The 27971-nt window shown below is 39.4% G+C and overlaps 1 protein-coding gene across 1 annotated transcript in view; it reads right to left on the bottom strand.

Moving 5' to 3' along the window:
- Window positions 1–27486, bottom strand: part of LOC133643542 (guanine nucleotide-binding protein G(s) subunit alpha-like) — a 103192-nt gene extending 75706 nt beyond the window's left edge. Inside the window, exons 1-2 of the mRNA XM_062038174.1 lie at window positions 26342–27486; window positions 8661–8733 (exon numbers count right to left, since the gene is read on the bottom strand). Of these exons, the coding sequence (XP_061894158.1) occupies window positions 8661–8733; window positions 26342–26480 (212 nt within the window). The 5' untranslated portion in view covers window positions 26481–27486. The remainder of the gene's footprint in view (window positions 1–8660; window positions 8734–26341) is intronic.
- Window positions 27487–27971: the final 485 nt, after the last annotated feature.

Genomic DNA, 27971 nt, shown 5'->3' with positions numbered 1-27971 from the left:
AGATGGTTTGACCCGCAGCCATGTTTGTTGGAAAAGTGAAATAAATAACACTTTCTTCTTGGGATATGCCAGCTTTTGACTGATTTACTCCAAAACACTTAACTTGAAGGGATCATGAGATGCAAAATCAGATGTTTTTGCCTGTCGGCACCTGTTTTTGTATACTTGGGATCCCCTTAAGTGTGAAATGTGAAATCAAACCATGGAGACATTGAGGATATATTTATAAAACAATCTTGCCTTGCTCCAATTATGTTGTATTCACCGGACGTCACGTCCGGCTCATTAAATATGTGAGACTCGAAGTGGTGGGCCAGCGAGTGTCTGTTGTCATAGCGTTCCGGGTGGCATTGACTTTTCTCGAAGAAAAATGTCCGATGCTTGTGCTGTTTTAGGCCAGTGGTTTTCAACCTTTTTTGAGCCAAGGCACATTTTTTTCATTGAAAAAATCCAGAGGCACACCACCAGCAGAAGACATTAAAAAATGAAACCCAGCAGCCGATATTGACAGTAAAAAGTAGTTCTCACAATTGTTGGATATGAATTCAAACCTTAACCAAGCATGCATCACTATAGCTCTTGTCTCAAAGTAGGTGTACTGTCACCACCTGTCACATCACGCTGTGACTTATTTTGAGGTTTTTGGTGTTTTCCTGTGTGTAGTGTTTTAGCTCTTGTCTTGCGCTCCTATTTTGTTGTTGATTGTCATGTCAGCTTTGTGGACGCCGTCTGCTGCTCCACGCGCTGTAAGTTTTTGCTGTCGTCCAGCATTAATTTTTTGTTTACTTTGCAGCCAGTTCAGTTTTGGTTTCGTTTTGCATAGCTTTCCCTAAGCTTCAATGCCTTTTCCTAGCGGCACTAGCCTTTTGTTTATTTTTGGTTTAAGCGTTAGATACCTTTTTACCTGCACACTGCCTCCCACTGTCGTCTGCATATTGGGATCACAACAAATCATGTTTCCGACACTACCTGCTGCCACCTACTGCTATGGAAGAGTATTACACGGTTACTCTGCCGATCTCTAGACAGCACAGACACTCAACAACGGCACATTTGCGGATTATAATTACTGGTTTGCAAAAAATATTTTTTAACCCAATTAGGTGAAATTACATAATCTCCCCACGGCACACCAAACAATATCTCACGGTACAGTATGTGTGCCGTGGCACAGTGGTTGAAAAACACTGTTTTAGGCTGTTGGAACCGTTCAAAACGCGAAAAGGATAAGTTTCATCAGAATTCCACCCGAATGCAGCTGAGATAAGCTCCTGCACCGCCCGCGACCGGAGACAAGCGGTAGAAAAATGGATGGATGGATGATTTCATCTTGTTTCGGATTTATTTTATTAAAGGCAACAATCATAAACAGCACATACATAACATTGACATTTATAGTTATATTTTGGTAAAGATGTACACCTGACATCCACTGGAAGGATACTAAGTACAATAGCGTATCTAGTCGATACTACTACTGTATGATTACATCGATATTTTTTAGCATCACAAAATCTTTTTCCGTTTAAAAAAAATGTATATTATGTTTATAAACTCAGTAAATATGTCCCTGGACACATGAGGACTTTGAATATGACCAATGTATGATCCTGTAACGACTTGATATCGGATTGATACCTAAATTTGTGGTATCATCCAAAATTAATGTGAAGTATCAAACAACAGAAGTATAAGTGATTATTACATTTTAACAAAAGTGTAGATAGAACATGTTAAAACAGAAAATAACCAGATATTAACAGTAAATGAACAAGTAGATTAATAATTCATTTTCTACCGCTTGTCCTTAATAATTTTGACAAAATAATAGAATGGAAAATGACACAATATGTTACTGCATATGTCAGCAGCTAAATTAGGAGCCTTTGTTTGCTTACTTACTACTAAAAGACAAATTGTCTTGTATGTTCACTATTTTATTCAAGGACAAACTTGCAATAAGAAACATATGAAGAAACATAATTTTTTGTGGTCCCTCTATTTAGAAAAGTATTGAAAAGTACCAAAATGAATTTTGATACCGGTACCAAAATATTGGTATCGGGACAACACTAGTATGTACAATGTAACGGTACGTCCAGTAACAATAAACTGACAAATGTAACACATAATGCTTTATTCTTGCACGGATAGTTGTTTCAAATAGGGAGACAGACATAATAATAACACATAGCATGTATATTTATAGCTATATGGACTGAATGGCGTTGGAAGAGAAAACTAATAAACTAACGTGTCAGACTCTAGCTCATTCATGTACGTACGGTTGTATGCTAAAATTATCCGCTGCTGCCAGTTTTAGTAAGAAGAGCGTATAGTTGAAATTTATGGTACTTGTCGGTATAAATACGGAAGTATACCGCTAAAACTACAGCATGGCTGAAGGGGTAGAGAGGGGAATGAGGCCTGTATTGCCTTTCAAAATGGCTCATTTTCAGAGACACTCAGAAAGCGGCTAATAAAATGTATGCAAATTGTGGACCATGGCACCACCATTACATGTGTTGAAGAGCACAAGGAAGTGTTTTAGATGCAGATTGAAAATCATAATATGACCCTTTTAAATGTCAACGTGACAAGCCTGCCTGTTACCTTAAAAGAAGATAACATTGTGCTGGCTTTTTCATGAAGATGCTACGTTACATAATCATAATGACAGTGTTTCCTGTACAGTCGTCTGTTCCAGACCTGACCGCAGTAAGTGAGTTTTCTCAAAGTAGGAATTCTTATTCATGAATAGAATATTTTTATAGTTAGAGCATAAAAAACAGTTTAGAACATTCTAAATACGTTTAACATGATTAGAGAACTCTAGACATGAAATACCACGCAAATAGCCACATTGATATTGGTTTTACCCAACATAGTAGACATAATAATACATATCAGACAAAAGTAAGACATTCTGTTAATGTTGTCGATACCAATACTTTGGTACCGGTACCAAAATGTATTTTGATACTTTTCAAAATAAAGGGCACTTGTTAAAATAACATTATTGGCTTTATTTTAACAACAAATCTTACGGTACATTAAACATATGTTTCTTATTGCAAGTTTGTCCTTAAATAAAAAAGTGAACCTACAAGACAACTTGTCTTTTAGTAGTAATTAAACAAACAAAAGCTCCTAATTAGTCTGCTGACGTATGCAGTAACACATTGTGTCATTTTCCATTCTATTATTTTGTCAAAATGATTAAGAACAAGCGGTAGAAAATTGATTATTAATCTACTTGTTCATTTACTGTTAATATCTGCTTACTTTCTCTTTTAACATGTTCTATCTACACTTCTGTTAAAATGTAATAATCACTTATTCTTCTGTTGTTTGGATGCTTTACATTAGTTTTGGATGATACCACAAATGTGGGTATCAATCTGATACCACAAATGTGGGTATCAATCTGATACCACAAATGTGGGTATCAATCTGATACCACAAATGTGGGTATCAATCTGATACCAAGTAGTTACAGGATCATACATTGGTCATATTCAAAGTCCTCATGTGTCCAGGGACATATTTCCTGAGTTTATAAACATAATATAATTTTTTTTTTAAACGTGATGCTAAAAAATATCGATGTAATCAAAGTAGTATCAACTAGATACGCTCCTGTACTTGGTATCATTACAGTGGATGTCAGGAGTAGATCCACCCAGGGCATTTGTTTACATTCATGAACTGCGTCATAAGCGGTGACGGCGGTGAGCTATGGTGTGGAGTGAAGCATGTTTAGCTATTCCTCGTCCTGCAGGGATGATACTTGTAAGAAACGTACTTTATTTGTCGCCATGGAGGCGAGGATTAGTGATTTAGAAGTAGCTAAAACCCTGCAGACTGCGGATGGACTTTAGCCGCTAGCTAGCTAGCCAGGTCTTAAAGCACCTCTTCCTGAGGGCGTTTCAGTGTTATAACTTCACCTATATCTTTAGTTTTTAAGCCAAAATGCATCCGTTCTCCCTTTTCTGTCGACACACATTGTCTGTTTGTTAGTACTCTGTGATTGTGCGCTGCCGAACATGCTCGTCTGCTCGTGAACCAGCAATGACACGACGTGACGACGATGGGGGGCGGGGGACCGGTACTTTTTAGAGGCGTTATAGTACCGAATATGATTAATTAGTAACATGGTACTATATTAATACCGGTATACCATACAACCCTACATTCTGTACAGTAATACTGATTGACTCTTACGCAAAAACACACACACACACACAAACAGTTCTTAAACACAACCACTAACCTGTGAAAAAGTCTGATAATCATAATGCTTTGCCAAAAACATGAAAAAATTTGCTTAAATATGCATATTTTTCACTAATAATAAGCCATCGTCAGACGGGAAACAGCGAGAACCAAGATATGATTTTTGAAATAAATACATTTTGAAAAACGACAGTTGAGTGAAGCCGTAAAATTCGAAGCGCGGAGTGGCGAGGGACGAATGTACATACATTAATGTGTGACGCCGGCAATAGGGTGACATTTCCCCTATGATGTAGCTGGTTTATCCTGCTAAAAGGTATAGTTGTGTGTGTTCAAGTTAAAAGGGTCATATTATGATTTTCTTTCCTACATTTTAAAACTACAGTCAGTATGTCACGGTATCAAAATCTCACTTTACAATATTATCACGGTACTAAGGCCACGGTATGATATTATTGTGGTAAATGTATAAAAAAAAAAAGACTTAAAAAGGCCACAGTGCGTAAATGTTTAAGATAACAAACTTACTATAATTGGACACAAACATTTATTTATTATCTATTACGACACTTACATGTGTTTTTAAAGGCCTACTGAAATGAATTTTTTTTATTCAAACGGGAATAGCAGATCCATTCTATGTGTCATACTTGATCATTTTGCGATATTGCCATATTTTTGCTGAAAGGATTTAGTAGAGAAAATCGACGATAAAGTTCGCAACTTTTGCTCGCTGATAAAAAAAGCCTTGCCTGTACCGGAAGTAGCGTGACGTCACAGGAGGTAATATTCCTCACAATTTTCCTTTGTTTACAATGGAGCAGGAGAGATTCGGAGCGACAAAGCGACGATTACCCCATTAATTTGAGCGAGGATGAAAGATTTGTGGATGAGGAACGTTAGAGTGAAGAACTAGAGGCAGTGCAGGACGTATCTTTTTTCGCTCTGACCGTAACTTAGGTACAAGCTGGCTCATTGGATTCCACACTCTCTCCTTTTTCTATTGTGGATCACGGATTTGTATTTTAAACCACCTCGGATACTATATCCTCTTGAAAATGAGAGTCGAGCACGCGAAATGGACATTCACAGTGACTTTTATCCCCACGACAATACATCGGTGACACACTTAGCTACTGAGCTAACGTGATAGCATCGTTCTCAAATGCAGATAGAAACAAAATACATAAATCCCTGACTGGAAGGATAGACAGAAGATCAACAATACTATTAAACCATGTACATGTAACTACACGGTTAACAATTCTCAGCCTGGTAAAGCTTAACAATGCTGTTGCTAACGACGCTAAGGCTAACTTAGCAACCGGACCTCACAGAGCTATGATAAAAACATTAGCGCTCCACCTACGCCAGCCAGCCCTCATCTGCTCCTCAACAGCCGTGCTCACCTGCGTTCCAGCGATCGACGGCGCGACAAAGGACTTCATCCGTGGGTTTGGCGGCTAGCATCGGCTAGGCGTCTGCTATCAGGGTAAGTAGTCCTTGTTGTGTTGCTACAGCCAGCCGCTAATACACCGATCCCACCTACAACGTTCTTCTTTGCAGCCTCCATTGGTCATTAAACAAATTGCAAAAGATTCACCAACACAGATGTCCAGAATACTGTGGAATTTTGTCGAAGAAAACAGAGCTCTGTGTATTGTGTCCAAACACTTCCGTGGACCTCGTGACGTCACGCGCATACGTCATCCTCCAAAGGCGTTTTGAACCGGAAGTTCCCCGGGAAATTTAAAATTGCACTTTATAAGTTAACCCGGCCGTATTGGCATGTGTTGCAATGTTAAGATTTCATCATTGATATATAAACTATCCGACTGCGTGGTCGGTAGTAGTGGCTTTCAGTGCAAAGAATAGTGCTGGAACCGCCACTGTGACAAGCAAATATATAAAAAAAAACGTTATTATAGTTGAGTGTCTTTAAAGTAACAATGTAAACATCTTGTGTAACAAATGTAAAACCATAGTGTTCCCTTTAGTGTCTTTCAACTTTTACTTTCTGAGAAGCCTCTGCAGTGGACATCAGTTTGGACAATGCAGTTTCTCAGAAATGTTAACTCACAATTCAACTTTTAATAATGTAAAATACCTCACAAATTGATGTGTAGCTTTGCTGGCTTCAAATATATATTTCCCTTGGCGCTAGGTGCCTTGACCGAGTCTGTTTTGGCTTGGAACGCTCAAAATGAACGTGGTGTTTTTCGTCAGGGTTTGTTTGTGTTACGGTCCCGATACCGTCATATGTCACGGCATTATTGTGAATATTTTAAAATTTTGCGGTTTCTACAATACCGTTACATCCTTATTTAAAACACTTCCTTGTGGTCTACATAACATGGAATGGTGGTTCTTTAGTGGTTAATGGTGCCTTCACATATGTGTAAGTTAGCCATGCCTTGGGCACTAATACACCCCCGTACCATCACAGATGCTGGCTTTTCAACTTTGCGTCTATAACAATCCGGATGGTTCTTTTCCTCTTTGTTCCGGAGGACACGACATCCACAGTTTCCAAAAACATTTTGAAATGTGGACTCTTCAGACCACAGAACACTTTTCCACTTTGCATCAGTCCATCTTAGATGAGCTCGGGCCCAGCGAAGCCGGCGGCGTTTCTGGGTGTTGTTGATAAATGGCTTTCGCTCTGCATAGTAGAGTTTTAACTTGCACTTACAGATGTAGCGACGAACTGTAGTTATTGACAGTGGTTTTCTGAAGTGTTCCTGAGCCCATGTGGTGATATCCTTTACACACTGATGTCGCTTTTTGATGCAGTACCGCCTGAGGGATCGAAGGTCCGTAATATTGCTTACGTGCAGTGATTTTTCCAGATTCTCTGAACCTTTTGATGATATTACGGACCGTAGATGGTGAAATCCCTAAATTCCTTGCAATAGCTGGTTGAGAGAAATGTTGTTCTTAAACTGTTTGACAATTTGCTCAAGCATTTGTTTAAAACGTGGTGACACTCGCCCCATCCTTGTTTGTAAATGACTGAGCACTTCATGGAAGCTGCTTTTATACCCAATCATGGCACCCACCTGTTACCAGTTAGCCTGTTCACCTGTGGGATGTTCCAAATAAGTGTTTAATGAGCATTCCTCAACTTTCTCAGTCTTTTTTGCCACTTGTGCCAGCTTTTTTTTAAAACATGTTGCAGGCATCAAATTCCAAATGAGCTAATATTTGCAAAACTTAACAAAGTTTTCCAGTTCGAACGTTAAGTATCTTATCTTTGCAGTCTATTCAATTGAACATACTGTAGGTTGAAAAGGATTTGCAAATCATTGTATTTTGTTTTTATTTACGATTTACACAACGTGCCGACTTCACTGGTTTTGGGTTTGTACATTCTATCGTTCTTGTGGTACTTATTGGGAAAAATCTGCGACCCTGGGTACTAATATTTGTGTCATCTGATGTGTTCTGGTAGGTCAAAGTTTCCGGAGTCCTTGAATTACATGCAAATGTATCATTGCCCATTATGCAAATTAAACAATGACATCATCACGTCACACAGCCACAGACAAATACATTACAGTCCTGTGAGAAACACGGAATAATTACTTGTAAACATACAGTACAGCAAATGTAGCATATATTCTGTCATTTTTAAGCAAAATCTTATGGGAAAAATGATAAATCCCTGGGATTTCAGCTCAGTGATTTGATTTTTGTCTTTTCAAAAGTGTGACAACAAACAACAATAGAAGGTCAATATAATAAGAGCAATATAATTCATGTGAGTGTGAATGTTGTCTGTCCGTCTCTGTTGGCCCTGCGATGAGGTGGCGACTTGTCCAGGGTGTACCCCGCCTTCCGCCCGAATGCAGCTGAGATAGGCTCCAGCACCCCCCGCGACCCCAAAAGGGACAAGCAGTAGAAAATGGAAGGATGGAAGTTGATATTACCAAGCAAATGTCACCGTAAAGTAGGTGATAGTTTTATTGTAATTTGGTTTTATTATACGCTTGTTAACTTCTCTTTACACTTGATAAACGCTCTCAACTATTTCTTCACACAATTTGAGCCTGTCACTAATTACCATTTAATGAAACATCGCATTATTTTTATCCGAAAAAAAGAGTGTGTCGCCTTTGCTCGTGATAAATCTAGCATCACTTGACACCTCGACAGATTTACAGACCAATCAGATAAGAAAATGAATGTGAAATGTTATCACACCTCAAATATTTGCTTTTAAATGTCACAGTGCTTCAGCTCGGTAGTCATGCGATTTGCTGATGACGTCACGTGACAGGTTAAAGTCGTGTTACAAAGTTTCCCTTTGCTGACAAATCCCTTCAGTTGTTGATAAGTCCTAAAAGCTCAGTGCATCATTCCCGGAAAATCAGCTGTGAGACACGCGGAGGACATCAAAACACAACTTTTGAATTGCAACTCACTCTGCGTTGAAGCCATTGACGTGCAATATTCGCATCTGCTTGACTATCGTGCTTTTCCCGGATTCGCCAGCCCCTGAAAAACACAAGATGGAGAAGTTGAGAGCAGAAAGACTTAAGGCGTCATCAGGATGCTTGCAGCCACAGGGGACACAGATTAATGCACGGAAGACGGTATTTAGACCTAAAACGTTCACACGCCGACGAAAATTTGATACGAACGTAGCATGTAGCGCCAACAAGTGGTCTGGTATGTGTACTACAGTATGCTACGGTCATTTCTACCGGCTTGTACAAACACAGGAAAAAAGCCCCTATAATGGCTACATTCTTGTCGCTTAATCAAAGTGAAAAATCTAAGACATATAACCTGTTTGGATAACACTGTTCCACATTCCTTTAACAAATACATTGGGTATGCATCGTAACACCGAACTGAATTCCCAAGTGTGTCATGCATTTAATCGGTGACGAGGGTAAAGTATTCGCCGTGAAGGTCATGGCTAGCAACAGTGATAGATTTGTTGGGTAACACTTAGTCTCAGGTGAAATACGTATATTCCCCATCGCTATTTGCAGAGTGCGGTGGTTGTTTTATAAGTCATAATGTAGAAATAAAATAAACCCTTTAAAAAACAGCAAAGAATCTAGACCAAAAAAAAAAAAACAGAACCTAGAAATATTTGAAGAAATCTGTTAATTTTTATTTTCAGTGTACCATATTTTTCGGATTATAAATCGCGATTTATACTCTGGAGCGATTTATGTGTGAAATTATCAAATAATATTATTTATCTCATTCACGTAAGAGACTAGGCCAGGGGTTGGCAATCCAAAATGTTGAAGGAGCCATATTGGACCAAAAATACAAAAACAAATCTGTCTGGAGCCGCAAAAAAAATTAAAAGCCATATTACATACAGATAGTGTGTCATGAGATATAAATTGAATTAAGATGACTTAAAGGAAACTAAATTACCTCAAATATACCTACAAATGAGGCATAATGCTGCAATATGTACATATAGTTAGCCTAAATAGCATGTTAGCATCGATTAGCTTGCAGTCATGCAGTGACCAAATATGTCTGATTAGCACTCCACACAAGTCAATAACATCAACAAAACTCACCTTTGTGCATTCATGCACAACATTAAAAGTTTGGTGGACAAAATGAGACAGTGGCATAAAACACGTCCTAGAAAGTCGGAGAAAGTTATACTTGTAAACAAACTACGGTGAGTTCAAGGACCGCCAAAATTAGTAGAACAAAACGGCGCTCGCCAAATACTCAAATCAGTGAAGCATGTTTAATATAAACAGTGTGCTTTATAACAATTAGGGAGGTTTGCGTCATGTTTGTCCTCCTACAGAAACCATATTAAAACAAAAACTTTTTTTTTTTCCTCATCTTTTTCCATTTTTCATACATTTTTAAAAAAGCTCCAGAGAGCCACTAGGACGGCGCTAAAGAGCCACATGCGGCTCTAGAGCCGCGGGTTGCCGACCCCTGGACTAGGCGTATATCAGCAATCGTCACACACACGTCAACCAATAAAAATTTGGCGGGGGCGGGTCATGGCGGAAGTGCATCGTAAAATAAAAAATGCTACCTGCTACTACTTCCGTACCTATGAAAATTGGTCATTTCAACATTGGCGGTAACTTATAAAAACTGAGAAGGGCTGAACAAAAATGGCACCGATTGTTTGGTAAACGTATAGCATGTTCTATATGTTATAGTGATTTGAATGACTCTTACCATAATATGTTACGTTAACATACCAGGCACGTTATTTATGCGTCATATAACGTAAACTTATTCAGCCTGTTGTTCACTATTCTTTATTTATTTTAAATTGCCTTTCAAATGTCTATTCTTGGTGTTGGATTTTATCAAATAAATTTCCCCCAAAAGTGCGACTTATATATGTTTTTTTCCTTCTTTATTATGCGTTTTTGGCCGGTGCGATTTATACTCCGGAGCGATTTATAATCCGAAAAATACGGTATACAAGTGAATTTCGCGCATGAGATATTGGAACAACAGCCTTCGCAACATTTCTTGGTCAACCAAGGAAAATACATTTTGCATAGGAGGCTTTTTTTCTCCAACCATTCATACATTTTTGGGAGAAAGTTTCGATGCCGTCATGCTCCATCTAAAAGCAGAATTTTCGACAGGGTTTGAGAGTTCAGAGAGAATGGGACTGTGCAAAATCTTCGACCTAAAGTTCTGAGGGACACCCTTTCTGGTCGTAGGGTGAATTCTAGGACAAAGTACATTGATGCTGTACGAGACTCAGCGGGGTCCAAAGAAATCACTTAAACCGGGGGTCAGCAACCCAACCAATCTTTAGTGCCCATCCCTAGAGTATTTTTAAAAAAGGTGTGAAAATGAAAAAATATGGGGGGAAATAATATTTTTGTTTTAGTATGTTTTTTGTTTGAGGACAAACAGGACACAAACCTTCCCAATGGTTAGAAAGCCCACTGCTTAATATGTTTGTGTGTATGCTTCACTGATAAAGAGTATTTGGTGAACGTCGTTTTGCTCTACTAATTTCGGCGGTTCTAGAACTCACCGTAGTGTGGACTGTGACGCAACAGTTTACATGTAAAATCACTCCTCCTTTGTCTCATTTTGTCCACCAAACGTTTTATGCTGTGCATGAATGCACAAAGGTGAGCTTTGTTGATGTTATTGACTTGTTGGAGTGCTAATCAGGCATATTTGGTTACTGCATGACTGCAAGCTAATCAATGCGAACATGCTATTTAGGCTAGCTGTATGTACATATTGCATCATTATGCCTCGTTTGTAGGTATATTTGAGCTCATTTATTTCCTTTACTTTTATCCTCTTTGTATAAAATTTAGTTTTGCATGTCTCATGACACATTATCTGTATGTAATATTGGCTGCATTTCAGATAGTTCTTTGTGTGCCATGTTGTTCCAGACCACAGCAAACATTACCTAGCTTGCCAAAGATTGTAATAAATCTATTAAAAGAAGACAGCCTTAACCTGGACACACACATATATACCTTTGGCCATTAAAAGACAGTCATTTCCAGGAGTTATCTCACCTTCTGGGTAGCCTCTGATTTACTAATGGTTTCTAATGTTGTAAAAATGTGTAGAATAAATGATAAATTTCAACATTTCTGTCAACGAAGATTTGCTTCAGCCTGCGACACAATTTTGATAGTAGGCTAATATAGCGAATATAAACACTTACATCATGTGTTGTCTTTATTATAACACTTATATAAGACTTTTAAAGTAATTTTGATAGTAGGTTATTATAGTTCTTAAAGACACTTACATCATGTGTTGTCTTCATTCTAACACTTATATAGGACTTTTAAAGTAATTTTGATAGTAGGTTAATATAGCTAATATAGACACGTCATGTGTTGCCTTCATTATAAGACTTACATCAGACTTTTCATTTTTTTGCGGCTCCAGACAGATTTGTTTTTTGTATTTTTGGTCCAATGTGGCTTTTTCAACGTTTTGGGTTGCCGACCCCTGACTTAAACCAACAAACTCACAATCTGGGAATCTATTTGTTTTTGTGGCGTGTCCTTAAGGTGTCATGTTATGATTTTTTCCCTGGATTTAAAACACTACTTTGTGGTCTACGTAACATGTAATGGTGGTTCTTCGGTCAAAATATTGCATATATTATGTCTTACAGACCGCCTTGAAGACGCTTTCTGTCCGTCTCTTCAGGATGCGCCGTTTTGTGGGCTGGTCTTATATACATGCCTCCATTTTGACTGCGTCTTCTCCACCTCAGCCACGTTGTAGTTTTTAGCACATCAATATTGAGTCGGCTGACAGATATAAGTTCGAACTATCCGCTACTTTGCATTAGAAATGGCAAGAGCGGAGGATGCATGTGCATGTACGAGCCAGTCTGCACCACAACAAGAGGGTAGAGAAAAAGAAGAAACTTATTGACTACAACGTCGGACTACAATGGCGGACTCGCGCAAAGCTAGTCATTGTAAAACTTTACCATTAATGGCGATATCCGCTGACGTCACCAATAAGAAAACGTCACAAACTGAGCAAATTCCAAACAGTTCGTTTGGAGGGAGTATGAAGAAAGACAAGATTGTTTTATAAATATCTCTGACATTCCTCCATGGTTTTAATTTTACCTTTTTAGGACTTATGCAGATCCCTAATACACAAAAACAGGTACCAATCGGTAAGAAAAGTTTGTTTTGCATAATAGGTGCCCTTTAAATCAGGTCTTCATTTGTATCCTTACTAGGGCTGCAACAACTAATCGATTAAATTGATTAAAATCGATTATAAAAATAGTTGGCGATTAATTTAGTCATCGATTCATTGGATCTATGCTATTGGGGGCGGCATGGCGTAGTGGGTAGAGCGCCCGTGTCAGAAACCTGAGGGTTGCAGGTTCGCTCCCCGCCTCTTACCATGCCGTTGTGTCCTTGGGCAGGACACTTTACCCTTGCCCCCGGTGCCGCTCACACTGGTGAATGAATGTTGAATGAATGATAGGTGGTGGTCGGAGGGGCCGTAGGCGCAAATTGGCAGCCACGCTTACGTCAGTCTACCCCAGGGCAGCTGTGGCTACGAAAGTAGCTTACCACCACCAGGGGTGAATGAATGATGGGTTTTTAACATGTAAAGCGACTTTGGGTACTTAGAAAAGCGCTATATAAATCCCAGGTATTATTATGCGCAGAGGCAATTTTTTTAATTTAAATGTTATTTTTATTTTTTTATAAACCTTTATTTATAAACTGCAACATGTACAAACAGCTGAGAAACAATAATCAAAATAAGTATGGTGCCAGTATGCTGTTTTTTTTCCAATATAATACTGGAAAGGATAAAAATGTAGTTTGTCTCTTTTATCCGATTATTAATCGACTAATCGAAGTAATAATCGACAGATTAATCGATTATCAAATTAATCGTTAGTTGCAGCCCTAATCCTTACCAGATCCAAATTAAGCAAAAATTTACAGAGGCAGACTTGGACAAACGTAAAACCATTTGGAGCATATTTGGGAAAGAACATGACATATTTATGCAAAGCCACCTGGTAAAAACGCTGGGGAACGATCGTACACAGACCGAACTGTAAATGTCAGCGAGAAATTTGCTGAAAATGTACAGACTAAATGACCATTTTTTTGTATTTTTCTTTGAAAATTACATATACATGTGTCATTGCCTATCTATTGTATTGGGACGTGACTTCTTCCCGGAAGTGAAAAAAATTGGTGGTCAATCAAGCCAAGATGGCTGTTGTGCGGCAAGAAGTGCGCAAACTATCTGAGTATGCAAGGGACCTGGATCTTCCTGCAAAAAGCAGATACCAGCAAAACATCTAACTATGCAATGGAATAGATCCCTACATTTGATCAAAAAAAGATTTGTCGGTGAAGTTCCCAGATATATCGAACTATCTTGTGCTCCAGACACCATTTTGCACGACAAAACAGATGACAACTTGGAAAAGCATGGAAGTCTACAACTTGTGTGTGTGGCTGTGTCAAGGACATTGGTATCAAGACTCTTCCGGATAAATATGCATAGTTTTTGCTCGAGGAAGGTTGCATTTTATGATTTAACTGCGCGTCTACAGCCATCTTAGTAGTTGTCGTTGTTGCACGAGCTGCTTACGAGTATGCATGTTTTTCCCCGTCTTTATCAAAAATATAACTATAGATGTCAACATTGTGTATGCACTGAAAACTTCATATCGGATTGCTGCCTTTGGTAAACGCTTAACTCTTTTAGGTTTTGCTTACAGTTGCTTTCTTTTATTTAGACTCCCCGAGTTGGTGCCTATTGAAATACTCGTAGCTAACATGTGTTTAGGAAATATAAATAATATCAAGATAATACTTAAATGGAAAATAATAACCGTTAAAAGTATATCAAATAAATCTTTACCGAAGTGATCACTGCAAACCTGTGCGTTCTTCGACTGTGCTTCGTTGCTCTGAAGTGCGTGCTACTTTTCACGTTGTCGTTTGGTAAAAACTTGCACTGTTTCGCCCTTCTTGATTACCTCTCCAAGGACTTTGAAGAAACGTTTATCCTTTTTGCGATTTTTCTTTAAGAAAGGCTAAATGGGGCCTAGCACCCATAGAGAACAGACGCTGGCTTGACGACCGCGCATATTTAATGAGCCAGACGTGAGCCGGACGTGACGTCATGTAAATCCAAGCAATAGTACGATGACACGACGATGACCCCATTTAGACCGTCCTCTGCTGGCATGAAAGCAAACAAATCCTGCCTTGCGGTCTGCGCTAGGAGTTTGTAATAGGACTAAATATTTGCGCTATAAAAAAAACGCAAAATAAGGAGTTAGAGCAGATGTTTCAAAGCTCTGGAATAAGCCTCATGAGGATTTAGTAAATAAAAAATACCAACTTTGTCATTTTGTTTACTAATTTCGCAAACCGTTTTTTAAAATAATGGCTGCTTGTGTCCGTGCGTCCTTCACAAACTATACTTTTTTACTAAAATGACTTAACCATCATTGAAACCACCGATTTAAACTCAAACAGGTAGGGATGTAACGGTACACAAAAATTTCGGTTCGGTACGTACCTCGGTTTAAAGGTCACGGTTCGGTTCATTTTGGGTACAGTAAGAAAACAACAAAATGTAAATTTTTTGGTTATTTATTTACCAAATTTGCAAAAATCTTCCACCAAAAATATTTTTCTTAGTGGAATATTTGATGTGAAGTAATCGGAACCTTGGATAGGTCAATAATTCATAATAACATTGATTTTGATTCAATATTATGTTTTGAGCAATGACAGTTTGAAAGGAAAAAAAACGGCTTTGTTTTATTAGTCAACGTTGCGACTTTTTCTAAATTACATTTAACCTTTAAGCTTTTTTATTTCACTTTTGTTATGTTTTTGTTTATTTTAATGGTATTTTTAGAATGTGCCGTGGGCCTTTAAAACATTAGCTGTTGGCCGCAAATGGCCTCTGGGGCACACTTTTGACACCCCTGCTATAGATAATAAAAAATTAAATCTGATAAATCTATGGATAAAAAGCGGAGCCTGGCGACGCATGCACGTTTATCATAACTCTCTCGCTCTCTCTGTCTCTGCCCCTCCCTCACGAATGCTGCTGCGCGCACAATATGTTTTGTTTTTAACCCCTTCTTAACCCTGAACGTACATTGAAAATACACGCAACCCTAACTCAAAATACCGGACATTTGAGGCATTTAAGAAACTCCAACCGGACAGCCCCGCAAAAGAGGACATGTCCGGTGAAAAGAGGACGTATGGTCAGTCTATCGTAGCCCGTTAGCTGCTAGCATGCCGTGTGCTGTGCCTCGGTGTGCATTGTTTACACAACGTGCGGTACGCTACTTAATATGTCCGTGTGGAAACTCGTTCGGTACACCTTCGAACCGAACCGAAACCCCCATACCGAAACGGTTCGATACAAATACACGTACCGTTACACCCCTACAAACAGGTAATCAACACACTACACGTCTTGATGCCAACATGGTCTACTGTGAAAGTAAGACGCGCTTCCGTCCTGCGGTTTAGGTTGATAGGTGGTCAATTCTGGGATCAGTTTCAGATTAAGGCTGAACGACAAAGTCGTTAGCCGACGAATCCCCTAAAAGTACAACAACTGGTTACTTTTGCACTTATACTCCTGCCAGAATAGCAGGACTTCATCCTGGGCCTCAAGGCAAATGTCGCGAACAAGTGTTTTCTCAAACCTTCCAAAAGGAAAAATCATGGCTGAAACTCAGGAGCACTGTGATGTTTTTATGGACCGGCTGCAATAGAAAAAAACTTGTCAAAGAGCCTCCTCATGAAAGGGACAAACTGCTGTTTTTTAAACATCTATTGGAAAATATTCCAGTCAAAGACCTTCTAAATCAGGGGCTCTTAACCTTTTTAACCTACAACAGCCTGGGGCCCACTCAAATATTTACAACGAATTAGTCATCTTACTCTTAAATTGTGATCATATTTAATATTTATATCTAACCTACTTACAGTTTAACAGGATAAACCTTGTCAAAAACTATGAAGCCATGCGTTACCAGGCTGCTTAGAAAAATTATTTCTAACCAGATATACTGTACTGCAGTGTTTTTCAACCTGTTTTGAGCCAAGGCACATTTTTTTCGTTGAAAAAATGCGGAGGCACACCACCAGCAGAAATCATTAAAAAACAAAACTCAGTCGACAGTAAAAAGTTGTTGTCGCAAGTGTTGGATATGACTTTAAACCATAACCAAGTATGCATCACTATAGCTCTTGTCTCAAAGTAGGTGCACTGTCACCACCTGTCACATCACACCCTGACTTATTTGGAGTTTTTCGCTGTTTTCTTGTGTGTGGTGTTTTAGTTCTTGGCTTGTGCTCCTATTTTGGTGGATTTTTTGGTATTTTCCTGTAGCAGTTTCATGTCTTCCTTTGAGCGATATTTCCCGCATCTACCGTATTTTTCGGATTATAAATCGCAGTTTTTTTTCATAGTTTGGCCGGAGGTGCGACTTATACTCAGGAGCGACTTATGTGTGAATTTATTAACGCATTACCATAAAATATAGCGACGTACCGAGGAAGTGGCGTATTGTCTACCTTTGGATTTGGCAGAGTTGTTTAGAAGCGACACAGAGGAAGAAGATTTCATGGGATTTAGCAATTAGGAGTTACAGACAGATTGTTTGGTAAACGTATAGCATGTTTTATATGTTATAGTTATTTGAATGACTCTTACCATAATATGTTACTTTAACATACCAGGCACGTTCTCAGTTGGTTATTTATGCGTCATATAACGTACACTTATTCAGCCTGTTGTTCACTATTCTTTATTTTATTTAAATTGCCTTTCATATGTCTATTCTTGGTGTTAGATTTTATCAAATAAATTTCCCCCAAAAATGCGAGTTATACTCTAGTGCGACTTATATATGTTTTTTTTTTCCTTCTTTATTATGCATTTTCGGCCGGTGCGATTTATACTCCGGAGCGACTTATTACCCGAAAAATACGGTACTTTGTTTTAGCAATCAACAATATTTCAGTTGTTTTTATCCTTCTCTGTGTGGACATTGGTGATTGTCATGTCATATTCGAATGTACTTTGTGGACGCCGTCTTTGCTCCACACGCTGTAAGTCTTTGCTGTCGTCCAGCATTCTGTTTTTGTTTACTTTGTAGCCAGTTCAGTTTTAGTTTTGTTCTGCATCGCCTTCCCTAAGCTTCAATGCCTTTTCTTAGGGGCACTCACCTTTTGTTTATTTTTGGTTTAAGCATTAGACACCTTTTTACCTGCATGCTGCCTCCCGCTGTTTCCGACATCTACAAAGCAATTTTCTACCGGCTGCCACCTACTGATATTGAATAGCATTACACAGTTACTCTGCCGAGCGCTAGACAGCACCGACACTCAACAACAACACATAATTTGCAGACTATAATTACTGGTTTGCAAAAAATATTTTTAACCCAAATAAGTGAAATTAGATAATTTTCCACGGCACACAAGACTGTATCTCACGGCACACTAGTGGTTGAAAAACACTGCTGTACTGCATAAGTAGGGGCTCATAAATAACTGACAATTCTTCTTTACATTGTGCTGAAATAAATAAACTAAATTAATAATGAATATGTTTCTTAACTAATGTGTCAATAAAATTAAAGTGCAAATGAAAATACAGCTTCACCACTTTAGTCGTAATTGTTACGCTTAAGAAACTTCTCTATGATTTCAGCTGCGGTGTTTTTGTTTGATATTGTCATTACTGCCACAAGTGGTGGAAAAATGTATTGCAACTGAGTAATGGTGCGGCCCATACGAATGACAGCTGAGAAATAGATATTTTTTGGCGCCCCAACAATGGTTAAGAAACACTGCTCTATATGACAAAAGCACTGATTTTAGAATCTACTAAAAATAACCTAGTCAAAGAATTTCTAAATGCAGGAAAACTTTCAAATTTTTTGGTACTTACTACAACATTTTTTGTCAAAGATCCTTGACATGACAGAAACATTCTGCGGTTTTGGGTGATAAAAGACAAACAATATGAGTAAAAGCTTGTATATTACAGGAGGACTCTCCTACAAAAATACTAGTCAAAGATCCTCTGTTTAACAGAAACGTTGTGCTATTTTCAAGGCCTGGCAGCATAAACAGTCAAAGATCCTCTACAAGCCAGGAGTGCTCTGCTGTTTTCAAGGACGGACTGCCTAAACGTTAGTTAAAGATCCTCCATATGACAGAAGCGCTCTGCTGTTCGGCAGCAACAATGGCAATCAAAGCTGTCCAAGTGCCTCACAAAACAGGAGCACTCTGCTGTTTTTAAGGATCTACTGTCAAAACGCAAGTCAAAGATCTATCTACAATACAGGAGTGCTCTGCTTTTCTTTTCTTTTCTTTTAAACACAACAAAAATGTTGATCAAAGTTTCTCTCTATAAGACAGGAGCACTTTGCTGTTTTTAAGGATACTAAAAAGTGTTTTTGACCTTTACAGTACTAGTCAAAGCTCCTCATAACACAAGTGCTCTGCTGTTTTTACGGACCAGCTGCACGGACCCAAGTTACAAAGCTTTGAGAAGCCAAAAACGCTGCGCTGTTTTTAAAAACACGCAGCAAAAATGTTGATCAAATAATAATGCTGTTTTTAAGGACCGACTGCATGAGCCTGAGTTAAATTACCTCAAAATGACAAAAACTGTTTAAAAAAAAAAAGTGCAGTAAAATTGTTGATCAAAGTTTCTCTTTAAGACAGGAGCACTTTGCTGTTTTTAAGGATGTACTGTCAAAATGCAAGTAAAACTCTACAGTATATGGCAGCAGCACGCAGCTGTTTTTAGAGCTCTACTGCAAACATACAGTACCATCAAAGCTCTGCTGTTTTTAAAAAACATGCAGTGAAAATTTTGTTTAAAGTTCCTTTATAAGACAGGAGTACTTTGCCGTTTTTAAGAGTCTACTGTCAAAATGCAAGTAAAAACTCAACAATATACGACATGAATGCGCTGCTGTTTTTAGAGATCTACTGCAAACATACAGTACTAGTCGAAGATCTTCTATAGAACACTCTGCTGTTTTTTAAAACAATTGCATGAAGCCAAGGTAAATATCGTAGAGATGAAAAACATTCTGCTAGTTTTTAAAAACATACAACATAAAAGTTGATCAAAGTTTCTCTACAAGACAGGAGCACTTTGTAAAAAAAAAAGGAAAAACTTTGCTGTTTTTAGGGCTCTCCTGCAAACATAAAGTCAAAGATAGTTTATCCTTTAGGTGTTTTTAACGACCGATCCGGAGTTAAATTGCCTCTAAATAACAAAAATGCTCTCTACAAGACAGAAGCACTTTGCTGTTTGCTGTTTTTAAGAATCTACTGTCAAAATGCAAGTAACAACTCAACGAAAGTGTTGCTGTTTTTAGGGCTCTCCTGATAACATACAGTTAAATATATTTTAGGCGCTCTGCTGTTATTAAAAACATACAACATAAAAGTTGATCAAAGTTTCTCGACAAGACAGGAGCAGTTTGCTGTTTTTAAGAATCTACAGTCAAAATGCAAGTAAAAACTTAACGGGAGTGTTGCTGTTTTTAGGGCTCTCCTGAAAACATACAGTCAAATATCTTTTAGGTGTTTTTAAGGACCGATCCCAAGTTAAATTGCTTCTAAATGACAAAAACGCTCTGCTGTTTTTAAAAAAAAGTGCAGTAAAAATGTTGATCAAAGTTTCTCTACAAGACAGGAGTACTTTGCTGTTTTTAAGAATCTACTATCAAAGTGCAAGTAAAAACTAAGCTGTTTTTAGGGCTCTCCTGCAAACATACAGTCAAAGATTTTTAAGCTTTTAGGTGTTTTTAAGGACCGATCCCGAGTTAAATCGCCTCCGAATGACAGCTCGGCTGTTTTTAAGGACCTACTAGTCGAAGATTGTCTAAATGATGTTTAGGTTAGCAAGGTGTCCAAATCTGGGATCAGTTTCAGATTAAGACCGAGCAGGACAGCTCCTAGGCTACTAATCCCCCAAAGTAACCTCCTTAATTTGCGTTTGTACTCTCGGCGGATTAGCGGGCCTGATGGATCAAGACCTCGGTGAAGGTCCGCGGTCCCACGTCACGATCCTGGACCCTGGACGAGTAGCCATGAGGCTAGGAAGCGGTCCACTGCATACAAACATACAGTGCTAGTCAAAGTTCTGCTGTTTTTAAAAACATGCAGCGAAAATGTTGCTCAAAGTTCCTTTATAAGACAGGAGTACTTTGCTGTTTTTAAGAGTCTACTGCCAAAATGCAAGTAAAAAATCCACAATATACGACACGAATGCGCTGCTGTTTTTAGAGATCTACTGCAAACATACAGTACTAGTCGAAGATCTTCTATAGAACACAAGTTCTCTGCTGTTTTTAAAAAACAATTGCATGAAGCCAAGCAAGGTAAATAGCCCGGAGATGACAAACATTCTGCTGTTTTTAAATAAATACAACATAAAAGTTGATCAAAGTTTCTCGACAAGACAGGAGCAGTTTGCTGTTTTTAAGAATCTACTGTCAAAATGCAAGTAAAAACTTAACGGGAGCGTTGCTGTTTTTAGGGCTCTCCTGAAAACATACAATCAAATATCTTTCAGGTGTTTTAAAGGATCGATCCCAAGTTAAATTGCTTCTAAATGACAAAAACACTCTGCTGTTTTTAAAAAAAAGTGCAGTAAAAATGTTGATCAAAGTTTCTCTACAAGACAGGAGCACTTTGCTGTTTTTAAGAATCTACTATCGAAGTGCAAGTAAAAACTAAGCTGTTTTTAGGGCTCTCCTGCAAAAATACAGTCAAAGATTTTTAATATTTTAGGTGTTTTTAAGGACCGATCCCGAGTTAAATTGCCTCCGAATGACAGCTCGGCTATTTTTAAGGATCTACTAGTCGAAGATTGCCTAAATGATGTTTAGGTTAGCAAGGTGTCCAAATCTGGGATCAGTTTCAGATTAAGGCCGAGCAGGACAGCTCCTAGGCTACTAATCCCCCAAAGTAACCTCCTTAATTTGCGTTTGTACTCCCGGCGGATTAGCGGGCCTGAAGGATCAAGACCTCGGTGAAGGTCCGCGGTCCCACGTCACGATCCTGGACCCTGGACGAGTAGCCATGAGGCTAGGAAGCGGTCCACTGCATACAAACATACAGTGCTAGTCAAAGTTCTGCTGTTTTTAAAAACATGCAGCGAAAATGTTGCTCAAAGTTCCTTTATAAGACAGGAGTACTTTGCTGTTTTTAAGAGTCTACTGCCAAAATGCAAGTAAAAAATCCACAATATACGACATGAATGCGCTGCTGTTTTTAGAGATCTACTGCAAACATACAGTACTAGTCGAAGATCTTCTATAGAACACAAGTTCTCTGCTGTTTTTAAAAAACAATTACATGAAACCAAGCAAGGTAAATAGCCCGGAGATGACAAACATTCTGCTGTTTTTAAATAAATACAACATAAAAGTTGATCAAAGTTTCTCGACAAGACAGGAGCAGTTTGCTGTTTTTAAGAATCTACTGTCAAAATGCAAGTAAAAACTTAACGGGAGCGTTGCTGTTTTTAGGGCTCTCCTGAAAACATACAGTCAAATATCTTTTAGGTGTTTTTAAGGATCGATCCCAAGTTAAATTGCTTCTAAATGACAAAAACGCTCTGCTGATTTAAAAAAAAAAGTGCAGTAAAAATGTTGATCAAAGTTTCTCTACAAGACTGGAGCACTTTGCTGTTTTTAAGAATCTACTATCGAAGTGCAAGTAAAAACTAAGCTGTTTTTAGGGCTCTCCTGCAAAAATACAGTCAAAGATTTTTAATATTTTAGGTGTTTTTAAGGACCGATCCCGAGTTAAATTTCCTCCGAATGACAGCTCGGCTGTTTTTAAGGATCTACTAGTCGAAGATTGTCTAAATGATGTTTAGGTTAGCAAGGTGTCCAAATCTGGGATCAGTTTCAGATTAAGACCGAGCAGGACAGCTCCTCGGCTACTAATCCCCCAAAGTAACCTCCTTAATTTGCGTTTGTACTCCCAGCGGATTAGCGGGCCTGATGGATCAAGACCTCGGTGAAGGTCCGCGGTCCCACGTCACGATCCTGGACCCTGGACGAGTAGCCATGAGGCTAGGAAGCGGTCCACTGCATACAAACATACAGTGCTAGTCAAAGTTCTGCTGTTTTTAAAAACATGCAGCGAAAATGTTGCTCAAAGTTCCTTTATAAGACAGGAGTACTTTGCTGTTTTTAAGAGTCTACTGCCAAAATGCAAGTAAAAAATCCACAATATACGACATGAATGCGCTGCTGTTTTTAGAGATCTACTGCAAACATACAGTACTAGTCGAAGATCTTCTATAGAACACAAGTTCTCTGCTGTTTTTAAAAAAACAATTGCATGAAGCCAAGCAAGGTAAATAGCCAGGAGATGACAAACATTCTGCTGTTTTTAAATAAATACAACATAAAAGTTGATCAAAGTTTCTCGACAAGACAGGAGCAGTTTGCTGTTTTTAAGAATCTACTGTCCAAATGCAAGTAAAAACTTAACGGGAGAATTGCTGTTTTTAGGGCTCTCCTGAAAACATACAGTCAAATATCTTTTAGGTGTTTTTAAGGACCGATCCCGAGTTAAATTGCCTCTAAATGACAAAATCGATCTGCTGTTTTTTTAAAAAAGTGCAGTAAAAATGTTGATCAAAGTTTCTTTACAAGACTGGAGCACTTTGCTGTTTTTAAGAATCTACTGTCAAAGTGCATGTAAAAACTAAGCTGTTTTTAGGGCTCTCCTGCAAAAATACAGTCAAAGATTTTTAATATTTTAGGTGTTTTTAAGGACAGATCCCGAGATAAATTGCCTCCGAATGACAGCTCGGCTGTTTTTAAAGGCCTACTGAAACCCACTACTACCGACCACGCAGTCTGATAGTTTATATATCAATGATGAAATCTTAACATTATAACACATGCCAATACGGCCGGGTTAACTTATAAAGTGACATTTTAAATTTGCCGCTAAACTTCCGGTTCGAAACGCCTCTGAGGATGACGTATGCGCGTGACGTAGCCCGGCGAACACGGGTATGCCTTCCACATTGAAGCCGATACGAAAAAGCTCTGTTTTCATTTCATAATTCCACAGTATTCTGGACATCTGTGTTCGTGAATCTGTTTCAATCATGTTCATTGCATTATGGAGAAGGAAGCCAAGCAAGCAAAGAAGAAAGTTGTCGGTGCGAAATGGACGTATTTTTCGAACGTAGTCAGCCACAACAGTACACAGCCGGCGCTTCTTTGTTTACATTCCCGAAAGATGCAGTCAAGATGGAAGAACTCGGATAACAGAGACTCTAACCAGGAGGACTTTTGATTTGGATACACAGACGCCTGTAGGGAACTGGGACAACACAGACTCTTACCAGGATTACTTTGATTTGGATGACAAAGACGCAGGCGTGCTACTGTGAGTATGCAGCTTTGGCTTTTTTTTGCGTATGTACGTAACTTTTTTAAAATATATAAGCTTTATGAACCTTGGGTTAGGTGAACGGTCTTTTGGGCTGAGTGATTGTGTGTGTTGATCATGTGTTTGAATTGTATTGGCGTGTTCTATGGAGCTAGGAGCTAGCAGAGGAGCTAGGAGCTAGCATAACACGTACCGTACCGTACGTGCGCGTCACGTACGTAACTTTTTAAAAATATATAAGCTTTATGAACCTTGGGTTAGGTGAACGGTCTTTTGGGCTGAGTGATTGTGTGTGTTGATCAGGTGTTTGAATTGTATTGGCGTGTTCTATGGAGCTAGGAGCTAGCAGAGGAGCTAGGAGCTAGCATAACAAACACGCAGGTGTTATTATGCAGGATTAATTTGTGGCATATTAAATATAAGCCTGGTTGTGTTGTGGCTAATAGAGTATATATATGTCTTGTGTTTATTTACTGTTGTAGTCATTCCCAGCTGAATATCAGGTCACCCCCGGCTCTCACAGCATCTTCCCTATCTGAATAGCTTCAACTCCCCACTAGTCCTTCACTTGCACTTTACTCATCCACAAATCTTTCATCCTCGCTCAAATTAATGGGGAAATTGTCGCTTTCTCGGTCCGAATCTCTCTCACTTCATGCGGCCATCATTGTAAACAATAGGGAACTTTGCGTATATGTTCAACTGACTACGTCACGCTACTTCCGGTAGGTGCAAGCCTTTTTTTTATCAGATACCAAAAGTTGCAATCTTTATCGTCGTTGTTCTATACTAAATCCTTTCAGCAAAAATATGGCAATATCGCAAAATGATCAAGTATGACACATAGAATAGATCTGCTATCCCCGTTTAAATAAAAAAAATTCATTTCAGTAGGCCTTTAAGGATCTACTAGTCGAAGATTGTCTAAATGATGTTTAGAGTTAGCAAGGTGTCCAAATCTGGGATCAGTTTCAGATTAAGACCGAGCAGGACAGCTCCTAGGCTACTAATCCCCCAAAGTAACCTCCTTAATTTGCGTTTGTACTCCCGGCGGATTAGCGGGCCTGAAGGATCAAGACCTCGGTGAAGGTCCGCGGTCCCACGTCACGATCCTGGACCCTGGACGAGTAGCCATGAGGCTAGGAAGCGGTCCACTGCATACAAACATACAGTGCTAGTCAAAGACCTGCTGTTTTTAAAAACATGCAGCGAAAATGTTGCTCAAAGTTCCTTTATAAGACAGGAGTACTTTGCTGTTTTTAAGAGTCTACTGCCAAAATGCAAGTAAAAAATCCACAATATACGACATGAATGCGCTGCTGTTTTTAGAGATCTACTGCAAACATACAGTACTAGTCGAAGATCTTCTATAGAACACAAGTTCTCTGCTGTTTTTAAAAAAACAATTGCATGAAGCCAAGCAAGGTAAATAGCCCGGAGATGACAAACATTCTGCTGTTTTTAAATAAATACAACATAAAAGTTGATCAAAGTTTCTCGACAAGACAGGAGCAGTTTGCTGTTTTTAAGAATCTACTGTCAAAATGCAAGTAAAAACTTAACGGGAGCGTTGCTGTTTTTAGGGCTTTCCTGAAAACATACAGTCAAATATCTTTTAGGTGTTTTTAAGGACCGATCCCGAGTTAAATTGCCTCTAAATGACAAAATCGCTCTGCTGTTTTTTTTTAAAAGTGCAGTAAAAATGTTGATCAAAGTTTCTCTACAAGACAGGAGCACTTTGCTGTTTTTAAGAATCTACTATCGAAGTGCAAGTAAAAACTAAGCTGTTTTTAGGGCTCTCCTGCAAAAATACAGTCAAAGATTTTTAATATTTTAGGTGTTTTTAAGGACCGATCCCGAGTTAAATTGCCTCCGAATGACAGCTCGGCTGTTTTTAAGGATCTACTAGTCGAAGATTGTCTAAATGATGTTTAGAGTTAGCAAGGTGTCCAAATCTGGGATCAGTTTCAGATTAAGACCGAGCAGGACAGCTCCTAGGCTACTAATCCCCCAAAGTAACCTCCTTAATTTGCGTTTGTACTCCCGGCGGATTAGCGGGCCTGAAGGATCAAGACCTCGGTGAAGGTCCGCGGTCCCACGTCACGATCCTGGACCCTGGACGAGTAGCCATGAGGCCAGGAAGCGGTCCACTGCATACCCACCTAGTAGTAGTAGCCGGTGCGTGGCCCGGTAAATCTGTTTGTCTTTTTGCAGCTGCTTCTCGATCTTCTTGTTGGCTTCCCTCTGGGCCTTCTCCTCGTTCCGTTGGTCTTCCGTCTTGCTGTTGCCGAGACAGCCCATCTTCCCCCCCCGACCCCAAAAAAAAACAACAAAAATTCCCAAGACGGTGGGTTCAAAGGCGGTCACTTGGGTGGGCAAAAGGAGGAAGAAAAAGGGGAAGGGGGATCTAAATTCTTGGACGGGCCCAAGAGTGGAAGACCCGGCTCAGAAGGTGAGGGATGCACATGGAGGTGTGGAAGGCTCCTGGCCCAGCGTGGCTGAATGATGGATGGATGATGGATGGATGACGGATGGGTGGATGTGGCTATTTACTGGCAACAAGGACGTCGGGCTGTAAATCCGCAATGAAGTCATCTGCTACCAGGGGATGTGAAATGGACATGGATGAAACCTCCTCTTATCCTTAATATCCACCGGAGCCCATGTTGGCTACATCCACTTCAAGCTTGACGGTGAAGAAGAAATAAACATTTCCTCAAAATGACACCTTCACTGGAAAACCGTCGATGGACTCTCTCCTTTTTGCCGACAAAATGACAGTTTAGGACCCCCTTAAAAAGGCCCCTTCCCCTCGGTGCTTTTCCCCCTCGTCATATGCGTGAAAATATCCTCGATGGTGGGTTTTTGTTGTTGTTGTTTGGGGTTTTTTTTGGTCAGTTCTTGAGGCGGCTGGGTGTCCTTGAACGCAACTCGACGTCCAGGTGTTGGTGGATGGAGGTCCTCCCGCTACGGTTCCCCTCGTCGTCCCCAGTGGATGGTGCTTACATGTGAGGCGGCAGACATGGAACCCACCGCCGTGTTTTCAAGCCCTCATCCAGCGTAGACGCGGCGGTTGTTGTATTTCGGAACGAGCCGAAGGGGGGGCCGCGCCTGTTGCCGGGGAAGCGTCGGCCGTACACACGCAATGTTTCCTTGGCGGCGTGAAGGCGGTGAATGATACCCTTTTTTTCTCGGAGATTTGCACATTGAGATAGATAGCGTTGAAGAAGAGGTGGGGTGGGGCAAACGGCTCTCACGGAACCCTGGGAACGACGGACACGCGGTCAAGTTTTCTGGGTTGCGGAGCCTGATTTCCGGTGTTACCTTTCACAATAAAACGACGGTGTATTTTGCCTCTCCGAACTTTCCAGGTTCTAAAGCAGGGGTGTCAAACTCATTTTAGCTCAGGGGCCGCATGGAGAAAAATCATGGCATTAAAACAAAAAAAAATAAAGCCAACTTCAGATTGTTTTCTTGGTCTTACTTTGGCCAAAAATAGAACCAACACATTCTGAAAATATTACAATAAAGGATCAATAATTATAATCTGCAAATAATGTGCCGTTGCTTAGTGTCTGTGCCAGGCCTGGTCCTAACCAATCTGGCTACATCGGCAGTGAAGTGTATATACTCACAAGAAACCGAATAGCTTTGTCTTTGACCTTTTTTTTTACTTAAAGAAAGCAAATTAACATATTAAATGAGAATGTTATGTTATGATTATCTTTAACCGAATCACAGCAGTGCTCAAATAAAAAAAACAGCATTCCCTCTCATGTGATATTGCTTAAT

This window comes from Entelurus aequoreus, linkage group LG26 (genome assembly GCF_033978785.1).
Source record: "Entelurus aequoreus isolate RoL-2023_Sb linkage group LG26, RoL_Eaeq_v1.1, whole genome shotgun sequence".
Taxonomy (NCBI): Eukaryota; Metazoa; Chordata; class Actinopteri; order Syngnathiformes; family Syngnathidae; genus Entelurus; species Entelurus aequoreus.
This window is presented reverse-complemented; position numbering and strand designations above follow the sequence as displayed.